Here is a 21,972-nt window from a genome sequence, read left to right as displayed (position 1 = left end):
TTAAATGCCTCAAGTTAGATAATATTTTCTTGTTTTTAACTACCATATATCAAAATTTATTATTTTAACACAAAATAACATTATTTTAACTCCATTGGTTTAGTTAAATTAACAAATATTAAGTAGGAGCAGTGGTGACCTAGGAATAATTAAAAATTACTCAAATTGAGTGTAATTTGACACCATGAATTTAGTGTTTCACGTACACACACACACACACACAAGTTGCGAAATTTCATTCGGATTTTTTAAGTTATTTGTGATTAATAACTACACTTCCGTATTTCTTCATGTTAGGCATAGGAAATATAAAGGAATAAGAAAAAGAAGTAGTAGTCTTCGCCCTTCGAGCCTGAAAATGTTTTGCGATAAAATTGTCCTTTCAGCTTTTTTCCCAAATTTTCCCTAATTAGATTTGAGATTTCCTCAATCTGGGGGAAATGTAATTCAGTACGCGAGGATGCTCTCTCTCTCTCTCCGTCGTCCGTCGATTCTACGCCGTTGCGCCGCGTTCCGCGCGGTCTTTCTTCGATTCTCCGGGGTACCGTCTTCTCACCCACGATACGGCTTGCGCAACTTTATTCTGTTACTTCACGAGGATTTGCTCGCACGAAGCTAACCTATCCCCCCGTCCTCCCCTTGTCTCCTCCCCCTCCCCCTTCTTATCCGTCGGAGCAGAGATCGGCGCGGGTGCTTTGTCGATGTTGGGTAATCCGACAGCAGCAAGAACATCTTAAAGGATGCATCCCGGATATAGATTTATCGATAGCGTTATGTAGACGCGCCGTGTTCGACGCGCCGCGGATAGAGTCGCAACACGATTGAGCAGCGTGAGTCGTTGCTTTTCGTGTTTTCCAATACGAAGAATTCGACAAACGTAGCTCGTCCCGCGATGCACAAAAGCGTCGTGCCACGAGTAAAGATGAAGACTTCATAGGTACGTCGGAAGCTTAACGCTCGGTCTACAGACAGGTGAAGCGAGGTCTCCCTCGGTAGAATTTGACTTTCGCCCTTTCGCGCTTAAATATCTGATCGCAATTAATATTTGTTCTTGGACGTACCCTTTAGTTGGACCGTCACAAAGCGCGATATGTACGCGCAACTCTTTGAAGAAAGTTGTATCCTCACCTTCGCTTCGTCTTGGCGAAACACCCGCGCGTTCAAAGAGATTGAAAATGTCAGGGACCCTCCGTCTGTATCGCTACGAATATTCGATTCGAGAACGCGTTATTGAGTTATTTCTAATCTCGATGTCGTCGACGAGACAATTGTACGAGGCGAACGATTGACGCGGCTCGCCTGCGCTCATCCTCGCAGCATCCTTTCCCTTTCGTCGCCGCGAGGTGCGAGCGGACCTTTAGCCGGCCGAGAAGCGCGCGGATACCGATTCGCGATGAATTATTTCATAAGCGTTCCCGATACGGAAAAGTTCATCGCTCGCCGCGCGCGCGCGTTTGCATGCGATCCTAGGCGATACGAGGGGTTGCGCAAAAACCAGTCGTGCCGACACCAAAAAGGATTCTGGAGGAAGAGCAACGGCGACGGTGATGACGTTAAAAAAGCGGAAGTAAGGGGAAATCGTGAGGGGACACGATCGCGGAATCGTACACTGAAAAAGAAATTTATTATTTGGCAAGAAAATAGATATCTTTGAATTTAGTTTCCTTTATTCAAGAAAGTATTAGGTAGATTTGAGAAAATATTTTAAACTCAGAAAAATATTTTCTTAAATCTACCCTATTAATAAAATTAAGAAAACTAAATTCAAAGAAATCTATTTTTTTTTTGCAAATAATAAATTTTTTTCAGTGTACGTGGCGCAATGCTGCTCGACTTACCCTCTCCTCGTCATTTCATTTAAAGTTCACACGGAAATTCTTCGTGATTTTAATTCTTTGAAAGAGAGGAGCGAGTGTGAACGCTCGTTTCTGATTCCTTTGCTCGCTCTATTTACACACAGTCACGGATATAACTCTTATTTACAAAATATAATAATAGGAAAACGCAAATAATTTTGTAACGTAGGACTGTATAATTTTACGAAACGGTGATTTTCCTATCTGGGTGAATAAGTTTTAGGTAATGATTTTAAAACGACGGACGTCGCGTATAAGTTTGGTTTAATTCTGACTACATGTTCTGAATTAAATAACGAAATGCTAAATCACGAGAGTATAATTTTACAAGTGACCCGATGGACAGGATCGTTTCGTCACGGGATCAATATCTAATTATCGATGTCCGATTTTAGTTTTTGGCGCGATTCAAATTAATCACATACACGAGCGTGTGTGGCGTCCGCGGTGGATTTGATTAAAGTTCATCAGATCGGTAACCGATTTTGTCAGAGAAGTCGTTGCTCGCTCGGACGAAGTATCTGTAATCGATGCAATTAGGCGTCTTTAGACCGCAGTTCGATACAGGTGACCCCGTTTATACAAAGAGCGTCACATTTTCGCGGATGCAAAATGATGCGGATGATATATCAAGTTCCTCGAATATATCACCGTTAAATTAAAAACACCTGATATCGGAATACAGTAAATGAGTATTCTTCTAAAGAAAAAAAGTATTCTTGGCGAGGAAAAGAAAACGTTATTTAATTAGTCTTGAATACAACTTTCGATCAAAATTTAATTTCTGAAATAGAATTATTTTTGGCGAGGAAAAGGAAACGTTATTTAATTAATCTTGAATACAATTTTCGATCAAAATTTAATTTCCGAAATATTGAGCGTTGGTAAATAGAAAGATGTAAAAGAAGCTGCCATTTAGAATGCAATATCTTCTTTTTAAGACTGTTAAAAAAGAAGAAGTTAAAAAGGACTAGATAATTAATTTTATCGCAAATAAATCCTATTCTTTTCCGATTCAGCTTCGAAATCTTAACGATACAGATCGGTACGGAGAGATTGAAGTTTCGCGAAGTCATCACAATCGGAGAAACACTTCACGAGACGGCCGTTTAAAGAGATATCTCGCAAAAATTACGAAAAGGCATATCTGGAACATATAGGAATCGCAGTCGCTCGTGGCTCCTAAGACGAGCTCAACATTGTCATTATCATTAGCAGCAGTAACATCAACATCATCATCATCATCATCATCATTATCATCATTATCATCATAGTCGGCATCATCGCGCAGCGGCGACCTGGACCGATTCGCACGCCATCCACGCGCGGGGAAATACTGAATGGGACGCGATCTCCTCATCATCCTTCCCGGCCGCAAATTGCTTTTCAAACCGTCTCTTTCTGCATGCGGTCCCCACCTCTGCGTTCGCAGAGAGAGAGTCATCCTCTCTTCTTTATTTCCAACGCATCCGGTGATTTGCGTCCCGTATCTCTCGCGCACGAGACGGCCGAAAACGCGTCACATGCGCTGACCGTTCCTTCGGTTTCCTGTACCACCGAACTGCGAATCCATTGATCTGCTTTATTATTCACGAACGAAAATTACGAGATTGTCCTTTTTGAGAATCCTACGGATTAAACCGAAGCAATTGTATAAAGATTTAATAAATAATGTCCGGCGGTCGTGGCTGAATGTGCAAAAATTAATTCAGGTAAGAATAAAGATCGTTATAGCAGTTTATATGAAGTTACGAGCCGACAGATTCGTACGAGTTGACGCCACAATAATATCATGAAAAGTATTTGCTTCTAACATCTTTAAATTAAAAAGAAAACAAAAGGAAAATCTAAAATATTATATATTAATTATTGTTGATTTTTGGGTTTTTAAATTCACTAAGTTTGACATTTCTCGTCAAAGAGATGGTCGATGCTGTCGTCTCGCCCAAAATTGGTAACGTCGAAAATAAGGAGGCTCGCTACAAGCTAACGACAAAACGTCATTCGCGGAAAGTACGCGGGATATACCGGAAGAAGAAACGGGAACGGGAAAGAGGCATGAAAAAGAGAAAGAGAGAAAGGATAATTGGCGAGACGATTAGATCGACGAACGACCGGGCACGCGATTACGTCAGACGTTGCTTAATATCTTCATGCGAACCGGTACTCGGCGAAGAGGTCTCGCGATTGCACCAGGTGTAGACACGAACGAGAGTCGTGCCCCGTCTGTGCTTCTCTTCTCCTCCTCCTCCTCCTCCTCCTCCTCCTCCTCTTCAAAAGTCCGCGCACGTTTTCTCCGGATGAGAGATCGGCTAAAGGTTCGGCTCCTCAGTGCGCTCATCGTTCCGTATACTCGCGCACTCCGGGACATTTATGCGAGAGGCGAGATAAATGCATCTCTCGTTCGGCGTCGTGTGGGTGCCAAACGGATCTATCTTTAAGCGGCATTGCACAAGACAAGTTTGATTAGATCGCAATCCGAAGCGCATAGACGAGGGAAGAGACGGATAATTATTTTTCGTAGCGCCGAATTTTGTCATCTTGCATGAAAAGCCTCGGTGATAACGAAATCGTCATTGCGCGATAAAAAAGAAGAAACTTTTTTTTTTAATGCTTATGTTTCCCTGATAGATACAGATACAGCCTGCAGGTACTTGGGAAAATTACCATGCATTTTTAGCTACCTAATACTGGTATAATATAATAACGTAGAGTTACCGCGAGAGTAAACCAATATTCGAGATTGACCTTTTCTCGGCGAAAGTTTAATAGGACATCACTTGTACCACACATATATCGTATCTTCTAAATTCGTAACGCCAAATACTTTTATAACTCCTATTAAACCGTTCAAATTATCATAAATCCCCGCATATTTCTAATAATTGACAGACTAGACGGGACACCTATATATTATTTACGTATTAAAATCGATGCTGCGTGTAAAAAGGGAATCCAAATTGGCGAAACGTTCAGCGGAGGCTGCCATGTAATCGTCACTACCACCGACGCGACGCCGACGGGGGGACATGTATACGCGGTGACATAGAGCAAGAGAGCGGCGGCGGGAGATAAAATCCGCGCCGCGCCGCGGCGCCGGGGACCGGGGAGATCGACGGAGAGAGGAAGCGAAGTTTCTTCGGCTGACCCGACGCGCCGACGGAACGAGCTCGCTCACGCGTCCAATTGCACAAGCCCCGCTTTCCTCGTGACATAATATTATTTAACCCAGAATAAAATGCCGGCGTGCCAGGCGCTTCTTGCGCAACGCGGCCGCCGCCACCGCCGCGTGCCGGTATTTCGCGAGACCTGCGGTATGTGCGTTTGGAGCCGCGGGCCCTCCCTTCTACCCCTCTCCCCTCGATTCTTTCATTATATAAAAGGCTTCCACTTCGAAAAAAGGGGGCCCCGCCCGACGACGTCTTGAAGGAGAGAAAGAGGGGTCCGACGCCTCCTCCCTTTCGGTATTAGGAAGTCGTGCGAGAGACCGCGATACCGCGAGAAAACTCGCGGGTTCTTTTCGCTCTGTGTACTCGATTGGAATCGGTTTGGCTTTAATTATAGAAACCGATTTATATAACGTCCGCGGCGGGATCGAAACGCCGAATGATTTTCCGCGGAAAAAGAAAAGAAACGCGCCAGGAAATATCATTTTTCCCACAGTTTTATTGCGAGGTGATAATTTATTTATATACACAAAGATCCAAAAAGGTATGTCTATTTTAATTAATTGCACAATTATTCTTTATATTTCCCGACTAATTTTTAGATATATTTTTAGCATTGATGATTTATCCAGATAGGAGCATTAAAAAAATTCAAAGTTTACCAACATTAATTACAAGGATTCTACGTTTAAGTCTTTGAACTAGACTACGTAAACTACAAAAAAGTTATATCCTTCTTGTGTCTAAGCATTATTAAGATCCAGCAAAGCGTTTGTTTAGCATACTCATGATAACGGCGGCGAGATTACGCCGCGCGCGGCGCATCTCACGTAAAAAAATTACGTAATTTCCACTGCGCTTCGGAATAATAAGGATTACGTCCAAACATATCCGCGCGTGCTGCAGAAACGACGATAAGCGCGAATAGCTTTAAACGGGGTTGGCAAAGGGCGCGTCACGCGCTAAGTCTGATAAAAAGGATTGCGTACTGGATAATGACGGCCCAGAGCGAGATGCTTGAGACGTCAAGTTGTCTACCCGGCGATATTCCTCAAGTAATTCCTGATATTAACGCGTTTATTCGCGTACGCGGCCGAGCGACCGCGGCGCGCGGCGTGATGGTACAGGTCATGTCGTGGTTCTTCCAACACAGTCGCGAGAAGATCGTGGATCCTTCCTCGAAGCCTACGGCTGGTACGATTTCCTCGGCGATCTCTCTCTACGAGCGAATTAAAAATCAATCAATTTCTCATTTATTCTAAATCAATGAGATAGGGATGAACAGTACAGTTGTTGGCCACTTTACAATAATTTTGGCCACATCTTAAAAAACTAAAGATTATAAAGAAATACTATTAAAATGTTTTTAGTTATAAATACGAAAATATTATCGTTATTTTTTTTATAATTAAAAATATTTTAATAGTATTTAGAGTGGTCAATAACTGCACTGATGGTTTACTCCTATGCTATAATTTTAATATCTTGTCCAATTTATATTTAATATTTTCGCGTTTTGGGGTCTCCGAAATGAATCATTGCCTGTTCTACAATACATAATCATTATGATGGCACATGTTCTTTGTACATCGTACAGTTTCGCGAGTATATAATTTGTGTCGGGGAAGAGAAGGCGCCAGTGAAAGGTTTCCCCTTGATAAGAATGCTTTAAATCACGAAATGTCATAATGTATTAACGTAATTAATTATTTAACTAAGAGTCATGTAACGGGTAAGATACTTAGTCCGCTGTTAGATAAATCCCGGAAGGATTGCGTTAGGTTCTTGCTTGTCGCGCGAGACAAGTCGCAAAACGAAGAAGAAACGAGAATGAAGAAAGATCGTTGCGTTCGTTTCGGTTTACGTCGCGACCCGCTAATTATAAAATCTTTTTAGCTACAGATTAACGCCGGTAATAATTTCCAGACTTTTATGTACTCAATTAGCTGATGGTTTAGCTACTTCTAAGCTACTTCAACGTTTTAAAATCTGAACACTGGAACAGCCAAAAATTCCTTTTTTAGTAAATCCATTGTAAGAAGATAAAGATGTCATTTTTGTAAAAATCAATTCATTGATTTAGAATTCATTTAGACTCGTATAATTCGCCGATAAATAAAATATGAAAGAAAAAAAAAGAATTAAGAAATGAGACTGTTGTCGCTGAAAAATATTTATCGATCTAAACAAACGATAAAATTCTGCCGTTTAAAATTTACAATAACGATCGTCATCCCTGATGGTTTACCGAATATCGTTTTTTTTTTTTTTCAACGATGAGCCCCTTATTGGCAGGCATCGCGGTCGATTATGCTATTCATTCCTCATTAGCATTAACTCCTCGGGCCGGTGGGTGACCTTACGGAGGATAAAAGACGGATTTTACGCGGACGACCGAGCGTGTCCCATACGTGGCATTAGTATTCCAGCGGTTGCGCGTGCCTGGTTGTTAGTTGTACGGTGCTGGTACTGGACGAGGATACGTACACGCGTGAGCGGCGTGCCAGTGCGTAGAGCTGGTGCGTGCATCGCTAACGCGATATGCCGTGACTCGTCGCGTGAACGATTCGGCCCCCAAAGGTCGGCGTGCGGTACGAAACGCAAAGCGTTTCACGTAACGCATCAGCAAGCGCGCGTACTCGCGAATTTTCATGAAACTTTAAACGCGCATCTCGAACAGGAAAGCGATAAAACGATGATTTAGAAGCAATTTTCTAACAGATAAATAGTAAAAATAACACACGAGAAGCGATGCTTTTCACCCTAATGTCCGTTTCTATTAATGCAGATTAAAGTTAATCTCGGTTTAATTTATGTTTTATCTTTTTCTAATTCTTGGAAGTGGAAAAAGATAGAAGGTAAATTAAATCAAGATTAAAATTAATCTACGTACATATTGGTAGGAATGGTATTAGTTTGACAATTCATTAGTAAAGATAAAGTCAAATTATTTTATACTGCAATGCTATTTTCTAAACAATGCATCATGTCGAATATATAATATATATGTTATTCCTATAATTAATGTTGAGTTACTTTCTTAAATGAACCACACAGTATTATCAAAGAATATCTGCTTAAGAACCATCCCACAGTCGGGATCATAATTTCTTTCACGCGTGATAAGTAATAAATTAAATGGAGATGAAAATCGCGCGGTATATGAAAGCGGTACATCATCATTGCACCTCCTTCATCTTCGTTTCCTTTGTCCCCTTCGATCGGAGGAGGCATTCGCTCATTGGTCACGCGTAATAATGCGATGCTGCATCGCGGGGGTTTGCGTCAGAGCACGTCGTCGTCGCGAGAGTGTCGCGACCTTAAAGAAGGAAAAAAAGACAAGGAAAGAATCTAGTTTATTTCGCAATAAATTCCCCGTTCGCGAGTCGAGCCAGCGATGCGCGCGGCGCGATGTGATTTGTGTATCGTGCCGGCCCTAAAGGTCGAGAGTGGAAAAGAGATGCGGTTGCATCCTCCTTGTGCAACTTCTCCTTTCTCGATTTGCGGATTTCTGCGGGAAACTCTGACGCGGGACGACCGCGGTGCGGCGGCGAGTCATCTCTCTCCTCTCTCGAGCGGGCGAGAGTCGTCGAAGGCGGAGAATCGGAGATCACGCGATAGAGATAGGGGGCACGTGGGTGACTGTTGATTTGGAGCCGCGCTAATACCGGCTCCCGAACTGCCGAATTTATCGTTTGCGGTTTGAAAGCTGATCGAGATGGTGACGCGAGATAATTTTGTCGCAGACGCGTCATTAATTGTGTAAATACTGATCGATAGCGAGGCCTCTTTGGTCAAGCAGACACCTCACTTCGGAGATCGAATCGCGCGCGATACAGGATATTATTTGAAAATTGATTTGGAAAATGATGGTTTGAATAATTGTGCGTACAATACATTTTTTATAAAAAATTGTGTAAATATTTAATATACTGATAATACTTGTGTCGGGAAGAATAAATTGAAGCGCGGCAGATTGAAAAAGAAATTTCGTCCTATAATTCGTTGCCTCTCTTCTTTAAAATGTTTCAATTTTTAATAAAAAAGTTGATTCCTTTGTGTAATTTCGGTTCATAATTTGCGAATATCAGGGACTTGATGATTTCCACGGAATGGAAATTCCCACGAATTCCTTGGAATTCGCTCATTTTCCGCGGGTTATGCACTCTCGGCGTAATCAAAACGGTTAGACGCGAGTCTTCTAAAGATGGAGGAGGCGAATTACCGTCGAATTGATATTTGCACTAATCGGATTCACGAGCGAATATAATCCTAAACGAGCACACGAACACTACCGTCCCATTAAACTCACGGGGAAGTTGAAGCGAAAGTTTTGAATTTCACGATTCGATTTTTCACCATTTTGCACTTGTATTCCGTTACCGATTAAAATTATTCTTGTCGAGAACGCAAGATTATTTTGCTTTATATATGATACATCGAAAAAACTCGCGAAACCGAAAACAATCAAAACGTAATTAAAAAAACAACGCATTGAAAACAATCCGAATTTTTCAGTGCTAGATAAAACATGAAGCTTTGAATGAAAACAACGAGCAATTTGATGAACCCATAGTTGCCCGGGACGGGCAAATATTCTCGAAATAATCCGATCGATACGCGCAGACAGTTATTCCTGAGTCTCGGCTTTGGTATGACATAATTCGATAATAAATTTCACATTCGCTATACGAAGGAATCAAATCATCGCTCTAATTTCAGCGAACTCGCTCGCTCGCTACCTCGTCGTAGAGACATGTGCAAGAATATACCTGGCTAGGTCGAATTTAAATTCCTAATTAACGAAATTATTATTAGAGATAAACAACGCTATCCCGCTGGCTGCGAATATTTTGCTCGAGATTCGAAATTGATAAGACAAAAAGATAATAGTGTGATGATCGCGTCGAAACTGGAAATCAAAATTAAACAAAGGCTACGTTCCGATATTTACTGTCAGCAATACTGTCAGTACTGAAAATCTATAGTATATACGTGACGTAAAATATATGGAAAAAAAAATAGATTTTCACTGACAGTGAATGACAGGGAATGCAGCCTGCATAGTATATTTGTAATATGAAATGACAAAAAGATAACGAAGTTGTATCACAGTAAAATGTAATAATTATTTATTTGCGCGGAATAAGGCACTTAAATTAATTTTATAGGGCCGGAAAACGCCGCTGGGCGATCAAGAAACAGATGAAATCCGGGAGAGGCTGCGTTACATGCATAAACTCCTCGGGGCCTTTGAAACGAACGCGAAGGAACGGTCTTGCAATTACGCGTTGACGCAATAGTGCGATCGGGGCGCTCTCGCGCGCTCTCCGCGGGTTCTCGCTTTCTCTCATCTTCCGAACGATCGAGCGGCTGAAACGCTGGATATATCGAACGGGAACGGAACGAAGGACCTTGATTCTTCTCACCGCGACACCTTCTCACCGTTTTCCCTTCCCTTCTCCGTTATTATATCTTTTTTTTCTCTTCTTCCTCGCTTGCGATTCGTAGTGCGCGACGACGGACGTAGCTCGAGGTTCTCGCTCGGTTTTTCTCCGGGCTGTGTGGATGCGTTACGTAAGGCGGGGTTAACAGCGAAATTTTCGGTTTCCACAGCCTAGTGAACCGCATCGAATCGCCGGGATACGCGTACAGATATTGCAACGTGCTCATTTCTGCGGTCGTGCCGCCACTCGCCGGAGAAGGACAAAAAAAGAGAACACCGCTGCAAAACCGCACCGAACGGCGCTTCCGGAGAGTCCGTATATGTTTTACGTCTTGTTTGCGGCGTGTTCATTTTTCTGGCAGAAAAAAGGAGGGCGAGCGGGGTGTCCTCAATGACTTCGATCGCGGTCCGGGCCAGATTTGACAATGCGACGGAGATGTGCGGACTTTTGGAGTACCTGCTTCTCTTTCCGGAATTCAGCGAGGCGACCCTTTTCCGGGTTTTTATTTCGAACGCAGATGGTCCACACGAGATTGAAAAAGAGACACGCCAAGAAAATTCCCTTTTTGAGCGGAAATCAAGGAATATGAAACAAATATCAGATTAAAGCTAATTTTTTACTAATTACAAATTATACTTTTATCGCGTTATCATTGAATCACCATTTTTTGGATCAATAAAATAATAAAAGCTGATTATTTCGTAACTAAAATCCATTGAAGTCAATTTCGAACTTCGGATGCGCCCAACGTAGTGTTCGAAAATCGAGTTCTATTTAGCGAACACTCTCGTATTGCGGTGCAATGCGCAAACGTTCTCTTTAGGCCATATTCGATTTTACTCACAAGAAACACGTTTACTATTGACAAATTAGGCAACTTAACTTCGAGCCACAATATCTGGAAAGCTAGACACGTCGTAACGTAATAGTTTATTCGCAAGTAATGATCTACTTTTGAAAACCCTTCCAATGTATACCTCACTCAATTTAAACTTTTTGTGCTCAAAAAAGGGACTTTTAAAGGCCATTTTGAGCGTCACGCTTTCGATCGAAATAAAACGCTTCGGTATTTGCTTAATAATCGATCTCTTTTTCCTTCCCTTCGAAAGGAGGATCTTTTTTATTTCTAATAACTTCGTGTATCTTCCATTAAGGATGCACGAGATGGATCAGGCGGGTCGCGGGGGCACGCGGACCTGATTGTCTGTCCATCGCAAACGGGGCACAGGCAGCACACGTAACAGGCACGCTGAACGTGTACCGGATGGATCGCTCCGTGTTCCAAGTATTACAAGAGCGATCTCCTGCGTGTCGAGACTGCCGATGCGACGAGAGGCCGTCTTCGCGGGACGCACTCTTCCTCGTGTGCCACCGTCGCCAGAAAACGCCAGGGTGTGGCGCCAAAACCCGGGGAACAACCTTAGGCACGACCTCGTCCGAGACGGACAAAAGCCGCGCCGATCGCACCTCCGGTTTTCGGCGGCTGGAGTGTCCTCGTGGGAGGGCAAGGGCCTGCATGCTATTTCTGGAATTTCATACCTTACAATTAGAAGGAAAGGATCGTATGTCCATTTCGAGATAACAAGGTTTAAAGTTTTAAGTAGGGAAATAATATATTTTTTTTAGATATAAAATAAAAGTAGCGATTTGTTTATTTATTAAGTTTTTAATAAGTATCTTAACTCAGGGATATATAGGAATTAGTTTAGTCTTATTAGAGAAATGTATGAGAGTAGTAATTAAGGTAAAATTGTAAATCAAGTCCATTTCTTCAGTGTAAAAAGCTGAAAGTTAAATAAATTATTATTATTAATAAATATCTTAACTGACATGTTTAATGTACAACCAATAACACGCTGTACCTGGTTTAAAAATTAAGCACTATGAAAATGTTTAATACAACTTTTTCTAAATATTGTATCTTAGTAATAATAAACATAAAACGTTTTACCATTATACAATTTAAGCTCCCGTTATATTGAAAAGTGTATTAATTCCATTTTGACAAAAAACTGGAGATACGATCCTTTATCTCTAAGGAAATCTACAGATTTGCTATTGATCTGCCGATCAACCTGCCGCAGGTCGTGCAAATGCATGGTACTGCGTTAGCTCGTCATTTCAAACAATCGCATACCTTTTTAAAATGTTCCTTTAACATATCATTTTTTTATTTAAAGATCTCACTTTAGACAAAATAAATTTCAATAAATAACTTTCCCTCAATTTTCCGGTATTCATTTTTCGAGATTTATTGAAATTATTCCGAGAAACGATCGCTGCGTGTTATTAAAAAATTAATCTTTTTTTCTGGAAATGGAAACAATTGCGATTTCAGATTTCTTTTAAGTTTTTAACAAATCAATTCAACGGATTATCTGCTCAAGTTGACTCGAAATATGAACATCGGACAATTAGCGTCCGATGTTCATATTCGAATACTCGCGACTTCGACTTCGTGGGATACGTCTCGGTCGCGTAGGCGATCGACCCGCGCCGCGGACTCGCGCAGCGGGTACGACAAGTTTACATCGCTACGCAACGGCCGGCGCGTCCTGTAAGTGTATCGTCGAGTACGTAACAGGAAGTAACACGGCGCGAATATTAACGAGCGGCCATGCACCACGAAAGCGTTTACGGCTCGCTCTCCGCGCTGCACACACGCGCCTTCGCATTTTGCAACACGTGCAATATGCGAATGCGCGCGCGTCCGATGTGTTTTCGCACCGCATCCAGCCTCGACAGCGTTTCGCGGAACGGGCGCAAACAATACATATATAAGTAACGCTTCGCCTCGCATTCCGAGGTCGTGAAAATTAGAAGTTTTCACGGCGGGAAATGTTAAAGGAATTCCGCATTTTTTTTAGAAGGGAGTAACCGCTCTGCAACGTTTTACAAAACAAGACACATCTTATTTGCCTTTCTTGTCATTTTGGAGTCTGGAAAACCATCCAAAACTTGGATGGCACAGGTCTTACATAATATATATTACATATATTATCATATATATTATGTAAGACCTGTGCCATCCAAGTTTTGGATGCCCAACTATTAGGTAAGTTTGCTTTCAAAGCAATACTTATATCGTCTTAAAATATACAAGATGCTCTTTATTCCAGACTCCAAAATGACAAGAAAGGCAAATAAGATGTGTCTTGTTTTGTAAAACGTTGCGGAACGGTTAAACGGTTACTCTCTTCTCAAATGCGGAATTCCTTTATAACATTTCCCGCCGTGAAAACTTTTAATTTTCACGACCTCGGAATGCGAGGCAAAGCGATACTTATATATACCCCATATATATAATTATAGTATATTATAAAAAAAAATATACATTATAATATTATATAAATACTATAATAATGTTATCTATATAATAATAGAAAGACTTCCCAATCGTCTTAATCACATTTATAACGTTTCTAATTAGGGGAGATATCCAATATGGTTATATAAAACAAAATAAATCTTTAATATAAAATCTTAACGGGATAGTACAATAAGCTTCTTAGGAAACATCACAATTGCTTAAAATACTCTTAACCATATTTGTGAGAGATGCGATAGACAAATCTGATGATGGGTGAAGACCCTAAGCGAAGAGTGTAATTTGGTATACACATTATTTTCACATTAGACTCACATAGTTCTTTATGTACAATCGCTACACGCAAAACGCTGTGGATTTGAGTAAGTTATTCCTCAGCTGCGCTTAAATTTGTCTTGGAAGGGCGGCAAGTCCAAGATCCTGGCTGTGCCAAGGAGTACCAGTACTGAAAACGAAATAACGTTTGAATAAGATTCGTCAATTATTACGTCAATTATATTTCGTTAAGTGAGATTATTTGCGCTGAACGCAGGGTGCGAACGCTCCTCAGCAATATTCTGTTTTTTTTTTTTTTTTTTCTCTCACATAAAGCAGAACAAAGCCGGCAATGTTCGATACGCTTGCTCGGAATCGACGTACCAGAGGCGACCGAGTACATCGCTGCCTTTCCTACTTGCTTCTGGTATTGTTTGGAGTGATGACAGACGTATAAACCGGCGGCGACGAGGCCGCCGCCGCTCAGCAGTCTGCACTCGAGACAATCGCGGTTCCTGTTGCTGATCATACTGTTCACCGTGTGTACATTCGTCATGTCTCGATCTTCGAGTGTCTTTGACGCGGTTCACGAAGACGTCGCATACGGCGAGGAGATTTGGAGAGGGGGGTTTTTGGATTTTCCCTCGGGTGAAGGAGATTTGGAGATTTTCCAGCGAGGTTAGGAAACAAACCGTGCGACCATCATTGGACACTTGTCGATTGTTCAACCATCAACTTTCTCGATGCGTTTTGAAACGCATCAGAAAATACATCTAGGGACTTTCGGGAAACTATAGGTTTGTTCGTGTTGCTTGAAATTCCTAAAAATCAACGGTATGGATTTGCTACCGCTTAGGGCCGTGCCTTAAGTTCTTGACTGTGATTGGCTGATTTGCTTACTGCTTGAGTTTTACTGCTTAAGTTTTTCTATGTGTCCGGGCCTTTACGCGAGCGTTACTTTTGCAGTAACTTACGATAATTTACCCGTTTACGCGGTGTAAATTATCGTAAGTTACTACAAAATCCCGTTTACGCGAATGAATTATCGTAAGGCTGGTTTCACATGGGGCGTAAGATGCGTATGCGTAACTTGCGTCAGCTAATCAAATCGTCTTAGCTACTATACGCGTATGATACGATTAAATACTGAGACGATTTGATTGGCTGACGCAAGTTACGCATACGCATCTTACGCCCCATATGAAACCAGCCTAAGTTACTACAAAAGTAAGGGTGCCATTACATGGAGCGCGGAAACGCGGAAGCGCGGAACAGAATAGTAACTAGATTCCGCGTTTCCGCGAGTTGAGTTCCGCACGTTTGAACGGAAAAGCGGAATCCGCTATTATCGTGTATGTATGCATGGCTGCGTTTCGATATTCACTGCCAGTACTTAACGCAGCCTATGTATGTACCCTGGCTTGCATAAGATATACTTCATAATAACCATCAACATGATGTTTGGATCTATAATATTATACTGCCACTTTTATTAAATAATAAAGTAATCGAAGAGTATGTAAAAGCTTTTTTTTTTCAATGTGATTAGACAGCTCCAAAATTTGATGGAGTATACTGTATCCGCGTTGACAACGGATTTTGACGCGTTCGTTTCGCGAGTTTGTTTCTCCTTATATTACATGGAGCACAATTTGCGCGGAAAAGCGGAACAGTATAGTGACAAATAAACATTTGTATTTATTTCTTAAAATTGTGTTCACTTAATTCATTGCAATTTTTATTAATATGCTTATCTTTTCAGCTTATCTATTGAATACAAGCATTTTAATCAATAAATACCGTTAAAAATTAATATTTTATAATTCTCCGTTCCGCTTTTACGCTCAAAATATGCTCCATGTAATATAAGGTATTCAAAACAGACGGAACGGATCGACGGAAATCTAGTAAATTTTGTCTTTTGCGCTTCCGCGTTTCCGCGTTTCCGCGTTTCCGCGCTCCATGTAATGGCACCCTAAGGCAGAGTTTCCACTGAGCGCGTCACGCGTTGCGTCGTCACAAGTTAACCAATCAAAACATCCCATTTCATTACATTCTTGTGACAGGATCGAAATGGGATGTTTTGATTGGTTCAACTCGGACGACGCGACGCGTGACGCGCTCAGTGGAAACTCAGCCTAACGCTCGCGTAAACGTAATATGTAATACCTACACTCGTTTTTAACAATATTTGCTTCGTATAAAAATTCTACAACTGGATTTAAAATGGCGGACGAGAATACCTACATTTTTAGAGCTCTAAGCTTTAAGTCCGTATTTTATTTATTATAAATTTTTTAAGAGCAAAAATGGAAAATCCGACTCTGTACCGCCTTCCGGCTGATCTTACTGATTAAAACGAGCATAAGTTTAATGAGATTCGTTAATTAATTTTTTCTAAAATTTGGGAAAAACCTTTTCTAAGCAGCTTTTCAAGCTTGCTTAGAGCTGCAAAGCTGCTTAAGGCCATTGCACGTATCGAAGTTTTAGTCATAATCGTAGGGCCGTAAGAAAATAGACCAATCACACTCGATTATTCTTTGAGCTCAAGGAGAATAATCGACTGTGATTGGTCTATTTCCTTACGGCCTTACGATTATGACTAAAACTTTGTTACGTGCAATGGCTTTTAAGCCCGGTGTCCACAATGCAAGAACTTGGTCCAAGTTTTGGTTTAAGCCAATGAAACTGCTGCTTTTCCGTAAGAGCTGCAAGTTGATTGGCTTCAACCAAAACTTGGACACAGTTCTTGCATCGTGGACACCGGGCATTATGCCCTGTGTCCACGATGCAAGAACTTGGTCCAAGTTTTGGTTTAAGCCAATGAAACTGCTGTTTTTCTGTAAGAGCTGCAAGTTGATTGGCTTAAACCAAAACTTGGACCAAGTTCTTGCATCGCAGACACCGGGCATTAGAAACGGTTTTTCCCAAATTTTAGCCAAATTAATTAACGAATCTCATTAAACTTATGCTCGTTTTAATCAGTAAGATCAGACGCAAGCTGATACAGAGCCGGATTTTCCATTTTGTGTGTGTGTGGCTTTTAAAAAATTTATAATAAATAAAATACGGACTCGCAGCTAAGCAATCCGACAGAGGCCGGTAGTGTTATGCTAGGTCTACAATGCGAGTCGTAAAATCGTAAGTCGTAAGAATTGACCAATCACCAACGAATTTGAGGAGAATAATCGACTGTGATTGGTCAATTCTTACGACTCACGACTTTACGACTCGCATTGTAGACCTAGCATTACTCCTGTCGACCTTATGCTCTTTGCACAATGCCAGGCAACAGACAATAGGAACAGGAAATAACCAAAAAATCGTTAATTACAACCTGAAAAATTCGAATGCAATGATTGGTTGGCAACAGGCAATAGGCACAGAATTTTCAACGTGTTGGAAATTCTGTGCCTATTGTCTGTGTCACTGTTTATTCTGCATTTATACATGATTTCTTATTTCTATTCCTTGTTCCTATTGCCTGTTGCCTGACATTGTGCAAGGGGCTTTAAGCCCACACTTAAAACGAGATAAATATAATTCGGTCGTTGGAGAAAGAGAGAGAGAGAGAGAGAGAGAGAGAGAGAGAAAAAGCGAAGATTCAAAGGCTGAGTTTCCACTGAGCGCGTCACGCGTCGCGTCATCACAAGTTAACCAATCAACACATCTCATTTTAGGTAATTATGCAGTATAGGGGAAGCACCTCCGATGACCTTGACCTTGACATATGTTGTCAAGGTCACCCTCCTGAGTGACTTTCAGAAGGTTTTAGCCGTCGCTCGCTATTCGTTAAAAAGTTATTAACAAAAAAAGTTTCGAAAATATAGCAGCTATTTTGAGTATTGGAAGGCATAAATAACTAATATATACGTGTGTGTACCCTGCTTTAAAAAAAATCACAACTTCTATAAAGCAGGACATACACACATGTGTATGTGCCCTGCTTTAAAGAAAATCACAACTTCTATAACTTTATATGCTTTACCAAAACACAACATTTAAACTAGTAAATTGTTGATAAATTGAAGCAGAAGATTTTCTACACGACATTTTAACTTTTACTTTGAAAAGAGCAAACACAAACGAAAGAAAGCGCAATGTCAAAGATAGGTTTCTTTATTTAAATCACGAGGTAAGTCTTTTAATTTTTGATAACTATATTAAATATATGTATATTTATTAAATGTCTCATAAATTTGTAGGAATTTGGACGAGATCGACGTAGTCGTGTTTATAGTTATCACGTTTATTTCAAAGAAATGTTAGATTTAAATTTTGAACCACGTAAAAATTAATAATATGTATATTAAAAAGAGAATAATAAAAGATAATAATGTATTTACATACTGTTATTTCAATTAAATAATTAAAACAAAGAACAGTTTATGCTTTTGATTAAAGCAGGGAATACTTTATATTTATGCTTTCTAACATATACAATTGTATATATACCTTTCAATATACCAACTATTCTCTACTTTAGATAACTTTTCTTTCAGTATACCAACAATTCACTGTTTTAAATAATTTTCCTTCGTTCATACATGGACCTATTTCTACATAAATATCAGTCATTTATGTCTATTAGTACTCAAAATAATTGCTATATTTTCGAAACTTTTTTTGTTTATAACTTTTTAATGAAAAACGAGCGACGGCTAAAACCTTCTGAAGGTCACTCAAGAGGGTGACCTTGACAACATATGTCAAGGTCAAGGTCATCGGAGGTGCTTCCCCTATACTGCATAATTACCTCATTTTATTACATTACTTGTGACGGGATCAAAATGGGACGTTTTGATTGGTTAACGCGGATGACGCGACGCGTGACGCGCTCAGTGGAAATTCGGCCTAAGTGCAAAAAGTGTAAACAACTAATAACTAATGAGGTTTCTTTATTTTAATCTACAACATAAAGCAATATTTTGATTTTATATGCAGAAAATTTACTAACTTTATGTGATTTCGTATTAATCAAAATTTAAATTTTATGCCTAATAATGCAGTTGCCAAACAAATAAACAATTACGATTAAAACGTAATTCGCTCTTACAGATGGAAGAGATCCAGAGAAGAATATTTTAAATTGTTAACGTTTCGTTAACAAAAGAAGAAGTAGATCCGGCAAGCGTGCTCCATCGCGTGCTGCTCAATTAAAGGTTAATCAGATCATCGTCGTTTCTTTTCAGTTTCTATGAAATAGCTCACCTAATTTGTTCGCTGGCATTTTCAGGCGTTAGATCCGGAACGGGACGCAGAACTAAACAAACAGGTTGTGTTTATCTTTCTGAACAAAGCCGGTCTGCAAGTATCCTATACCGAGGGAACTTCCTCCGCGCTCTCGATTGGAAGCAATTTAAGGCGATGCGTGGCAAAGAGGATGTGCCACCAAGGAGCACGTATTACATCGAACGATATAATGTACACGCAACATCCATCTCCCCATTCTCCCCTGCGGGCGGCGAATAGCGTAAATACGATAACACGCGTGTGACGTTGACGGCATGTCGCAATAACAAGCCGACAAGTGGCAACAACAGCAGAGGAGAACAGCAGGTCAAATATCCTCTGTTATATTTAGATGATAAATATTATTATGTATATCTGGACGCGGACCACCAACGTACAATCGTCTTCTTAAAAATTTCAAGTGTTCCTTTAGGTGAGCGGAGAAACAGCTAATTCAGATAATAATTCTCTTCTCTTTTATCGGACTTGTCTTTTAAGCTCTGAGAGATTAACTTAATTAGTGGATTAATTTTACAAGGTAATATTCGTACTATATTTTATTAAGAGAGAAATTATAAATTTTTTAACATATTTCATTTGTTTCGTGCAAGCTACAACTCGCGATGAAAAAAAATTGGAAAAAAATATTTTTTTAAAAATCAATATTACATTGAATTTTTTAAACGGCATTATGCTATTTTTTTTTACAAGTTTATACTATGCGTAGCAGCTATAATATTATAGTATTTGGAATTCAAAGTTGTACAAGCTGTAATTATCATTTCTCGAAGGTCTTGAATATTAATTATTGGTTTGACATAAATATAGATCACAGATATTCCTGCATAGGACTTCGATCTCTTAATTTTTTTCCTTTATTGTTATAAATATTCTGATAGTGCGTTGAATGTGTTTTAAAGTCCTCTATATGATATCATGAAAAAATAGCATAATGAAGTTTAAAAAATTCAAGGTAATATTGATTTTTTAATGAAAAATATTTTCTTCCAATTTTCTTTTATTAATTGTAGCTTTGCTGAAACAGATGATGATGAATGTTCAAAAATTGAGCTTCGAGAATGTATCGAAAATCCCCATCCGGATGAAAAGAAGTTTCCAGTAGGCCAACGACGCAAGAAGGAAACAACTAGAACAATCTAGAAGAAAGAGGAAAGTCTCATAACCTCAAAAATACAGAAATACACGGATTCGAAATGCTAAAATGTTTAGACGTGGATTGCGGAGTAGTCTCAAGAAATATTGTGTTTGGATGCATTAGACTGTATCGTTAACAATAAACATTGGAAATTCCATATCCGTACAACATTGAGGACTGATTAAAGAACTGATGTGTGGCGTTTCATATTAATGCGCCACTGCGCGGCATGCCAGCCTCGGACATACATCTGCGAGGAGCCTCGGATTGGCTCATGCGAATAGGTCTTACGAAAGGAGACCACGTGACTGCGCGGGCGCTTGCGTGCGCCCTTCTTCTTCTTCATGCCTGGAAGCCATTCCTGGTTCAGCTTAGAGTCCCTTTATAAGAGTCTGGACAGACTGGTCCTTATTTTCATTGGACGTGCAACACCATGGCGGAACCAATCACGAGCGGTAAAATAACGAGCCTTAAGGTGAAATTTCATGGGCAGTAAAAAGCAGCAGCAGATCGTACTGATTGGCTATAAAATAGAGAAGTTCTAGGAACTCGAGAAATTCTCTATTTTATAGCCAATCAGTACGATCTGCTGCTGCTTTTTACTGCCCATGAAATTTCACCTTTAGGGTTGATTTATAATAGCCGTAACCGTTGATTTAAGCCGTAATCTTTAAAAAATTGACTAATCACAGTCCAATGTGAGAAGAATAATCGACTGTGATTGGTCAATTTCTTAAAGATTACGGCTTAAATCAACGGTTACGGCTATTATAAACCAACCCTTAGGAGCCTCTCTCGGTGCGTATTATGGAACTTTTCGAAATGGATTCCGATCGGAATTGTTATTTCCTACATTTCTATTGTATTTTTAGAAAAAACTGTCATGCATTATCTATATATACATCTCGTAATTTTCTCTATCAATAAATTGTTGTATACTATTATAATTTATTTTATTGAAATATTTTTTTTAGGTATTTTAAAGTTTTGGTTATCTTATCTCTATCAAGTCAAAATAAAAATATAGACAAACTCACACTTTCTCACAGCCTCTGTAGAATTCTCTCACGATATCACAACAATACAACGATTACGTGTAGTCATCGACGCCATAGTATTTTTCTTCCATCTAGGGCGTCTAGAATAGAGTCCCTATATACGTGACATTCACGCCATGTTGTTTGCACTCCCAAAGTCTGTCCAGACTCTTATAAAGGGACTCTAGTTCAGCTTTGTACTAGTGAGCACGTGGTCATACTTGGGAGAATAAATACTTTTATTATACTGGAGAAAGGAAAAGGAACGGCTGTTCTCAGGTTTCTCAGGTTTCTCTACTCTCTTGGATTGAGAAGGAGCAAGGGACCTTCCGCGCTTTTCATCATTGAAAATATATTTTTCGTTCACACAAATAGAAATACAAAATGCCACGAATTATGATAAAGGGTGGTGTGTGGCGGAATACAGAAGATGAAATTTTAAAAGCGGCAGTCATGAAATATGGAAAAAATCAATGGAGCAGGATTGCTTCATT

The 21,972-nt window shown here is 40.1% G+C and overlaps 1 protein-coding gene and 2 long non-coding RNA genes across 9 annotated transcripts in view; 2 read left to right on the top strand and 1 right to left on the bottom strand.

The window, feature by feature from the left end:
- The window catches only part of LOC143901476 (uncharacterized), a 130,265-nt gene extending 118,504 nt beyond the window's left edge, over nucleotides 1-11,761 (top strand). Inside the window, exon 5 of the long non-coding RNA XR_013258088.1 lies at nucleotides 11,625-11,761. This is a non-coding gene — a long non-coding RNA (uncharacterized LOC143901476). The remainder of the gene's footprint in view (nucleotides 1-11,624) is intronic.
- LOC143901473 (uncharacterized) lies at nucleotides 5,272-14,772 on the bottom strand. Of its 2 annotated transcripts, XR_013258083.1 has the most exons (3): nucleotides 14,384-14,772; nucleotides 14,114-14,243; nucleotides 5,272-11,995 (listed from the first exon to the last, which is right to left on the bottom strand). XR_013258083.1 is itself a non-coding variant. In XM_077413833.1 (2 exons), the coding sequence occupies exons 1-2, from the start codon at nucleotides 14,607-14,609 to the stop codon at nucleotides 14,173-14,175; spliced, it is 243 nt and encodes an 80-aa protein (XP_077269959.1). In that variant the 5' UTR covers nucleotides 14,610-14,754; the 3' UTR covers nucleotides 13,919-14,172. The 2 variants fall into 2 exon arrangements, 1 of the variants encoding a protein (XP_077269959.1); XM_077413833.1 differs by lacking the exon at nucleotides 5,272-11,995 and having other exon boundaries at nucleotides 13,919-14,243; nucleotides 14,438-14,754.
- LOC143901477 (uncharacterized) lies at nucleotides 14,715-20,609 on the top strand. Of its 6 annotated transcripts, none has more exons than XR_013258094.1 (4): nucleotides 14,715-14,850; nucleotides 19,112-19,215; nucleotides 19,290-19,823; nucleotides 20,317-20,609. It is a non-coding gene; the product is annotated as an uncharacterized LOC143901477 (long non-coding RNA). The 6 variants fall into 6 exon arrangements; XR_013258093.1 differs by lacking the exon at nucleotides 14,715-14,850 and adding an exon at nucleotides 18,768-18,945; XR_013258092.1 differs by lacking the exon at nucleotides 14,715-14,850 and having other exon boundaries at nucleotides 19,080-19,215; nucleotides 19,290-19,612.
- The last annotated feature ends 1,363 nt before the right edge of the window (nucleotides 20,610-21,972 follow it).

Source organism: Temnothorax americanus, unplaced genomic scaffold (assembly GCF_048541705.1).
Source record: "Temnothorax americanus isolate GAGA-0224 unplaced genomic scaffold, ASM4854170v1 Scaffold34, whole genome shotgun sequence".
NCBI classification, from domain to species: Eukaryota; Metazoa; Arthropoda; class Insecta; order Hymenoptera; family Formicidae; genus Temnothorax; species Temnothorax americanus.
This window is presented reverse-complemented; position numbering and strand designations above follow the sequence as displayed.

What these genes read in the sequence shown, in the direction of transcription:
- LOC143901473 (XM_077413833.1), bottom strand. Translation starts at nt 14,609, where the DNA reads ATGACGAATGTACACACGGTGAACAGTATGATCAGCAACAGGAACCGC. An exon ending in GATGTACTCGGTCGCCTCTG is followed by an intron (nt 14,244 to 14,437) that starts GTACGTCGATTC and finishes TTTCGTTTTCAG; the next exon opens with TACTGGTACTCCTTGGCACA.